Source organism: Blastocystis hominis, assembly GCF_000151665.1.
Source record: "Blastocystis hominis, Singapore isolate B (sub-type 7) whole genome shotgun sequence assembly, scaffold_8".
Taxonomy (NCBI): Eukaryota; class Bigyra; order Opalinata; family Blastocystidae; genus Blastocystis; species Blastocystis hominis.
The window spans coordinates 714,051-715,779 of record NW_013171867.1 but is presented as its reverse complement, the minus strand read 5'-3'; the positions used below and the strand labels follow the sequence as shown (position 1 = coordinate 715,779).

Below are 1,729 nucleotides of genomic sequence, written 5' to 3'. Positions count from 1 at the left end.
CACACAAGGATTCACAGTTGTTTGTGCTTTCTAATGATCCAAGTATTGCTATCTGTACAGCATGAAGTCTACAAAAAGTGTATATTCAATCTATATGCTATCAAAAACCTTGTTTTATTGTCATTTTTCCTATATTTCACTTCCACGATATTAAAAATAAACACGTTCTTTCCTTATTGTGGTTATTTCAATCCTATTCAAGTTATTCTATTTCACTGATTATGCTAAATAGACCATATTTCATGGAATACTGCAGTCTATTGTTCATTCACTACCAGTTATTGTCTATATTATGATCCGATGCTTGTCGTGAAGGCTGAATTACTCATCATTATCATTCATCATTTATGACCAGATTCTTTTCGCTATGCAATTTTCATCGCTGTCTAATCAATCAGTATTTGTTCAACGATTGTGTTTGTATTGCATGCCATTACGTCCAATAGTTATAATCTACACCAAGTAACTTATTCTAGTCTTCATTTCAATTGTTTCCTTTTCACTTCCCATATCCAACACACCACACATCATTCATCCTTCAAGTCCTTCAATTATCTCTTTTATTTCAACAAACAATAACACTTCTCACACATACTCTCTAATGCGCAGCAGAAATGGGAGGCAAAGCTTCCCGAATACACGATCCATACCCCTCTTTATCCACAAAAATCTCCAGTTTCTTTGCTTGTTCGGCCACCTCCGTACTCACCGAAAAATAAGAATCAAAACAGCCACTGATATCCGTGAATCCATCCTTCAAGAATTTGCTTTCTCCACTCTTCGTCTCCGCGTACACCTTCACATAGCAGCACGGAATGCCCATATGTGTCTTCTTTTTTTTCACTCGCAGCTATCCAGACTTCACAGACAGTGCCACGAGCAGCGAATTGTTCAGCGAATAGCAGGCTTCGCGCAGCGTTCCGTTCCGTTCCTTTCGATTCCGCACTTCCACCAAAACATTCTTCTCCTGGTATTCTTTCGGAAGCGTGTAGATAAACTCGCCCACGCCATCGACTTCAGGAGGCAGCTGGACATGCTGCGTGTAGTTAGGACGAATGAAGAGCGACGAAGACTTGTTGAACACGAATGGATTCAGACTGAAGAGCAACTCCACATCCAGCTCGTAGAGATTGATGTCTGCCTCGCGTAGATTGTAGTAGTGCAGCGTAATCACCTGATTCGTGGATGACACTTCGAGCGAACTGTCCATATTCATTTGCGATCGTTTCGATTTGAATTCATCGTGAGCAAGGTCCGATTTGTCCCTGATTTCGAAGGTCTTCTCGACATCCATCGTTCCATCCACGCGCTTCACCATCGAAGAAATGTTGCTGAATAGATTTCGCCAGTACAGAACTGGATAGGACTCATAGCGAGCACAGATCTCGCGAGCCTGCGTCAAACTCTCCGTGAAACAATCGAAATACGCGATCATATAATCGACCTGGACGTTGCAAACGCAGTCTGCGCGCGAAACAAAGCGACCTTCTCGCTCTTCACAGACGAACTGTTTAAACACAGAAAGGGCGGTCATCACACGATCCTGAAGAATCAAATAATACACCAACAACGCGTAATCATTGCATGTGGGCTTCTTTTGCTTCAGATACTTCAAGAAAAGCTCGTACCACTTCGTTAGCTTGTCGTTCGGAATGTTCATGCTCTCTCCTAAGCGGAAACAACGATTATTCACGTAGGGTTTGTACTCGCGAATATTGAAGAGTCCCTC

At 42.2% G+C, this 1,729-nt stretch overlaps 1 protein-coding gene; it reads right to left on the bottom strand.

Moving 5' to 3' along the window:
• Positions 1-579: 579 nt before the first annotated feature.
• On the bottom strand, positions 580-1,210 carry GSBLH_T00004902001 (uncharacterized protein; the record flags this gene model as incomplete). XM_013043884.1 is given in 2 exon segments in its annotated part: positions 580-931; positions 947-1,210. 2 exon segments carry the CDS (start codon positions 1,208-1,210, stop codon positions 851-853), a joined length of 345 nt encoding a protein of 114 aa, XP_012899338.1. The 3' UTR covers positions 580-850.
• Between the last annotated feature and the right edge of the window lie 519 nt (positions 1,211-1,729).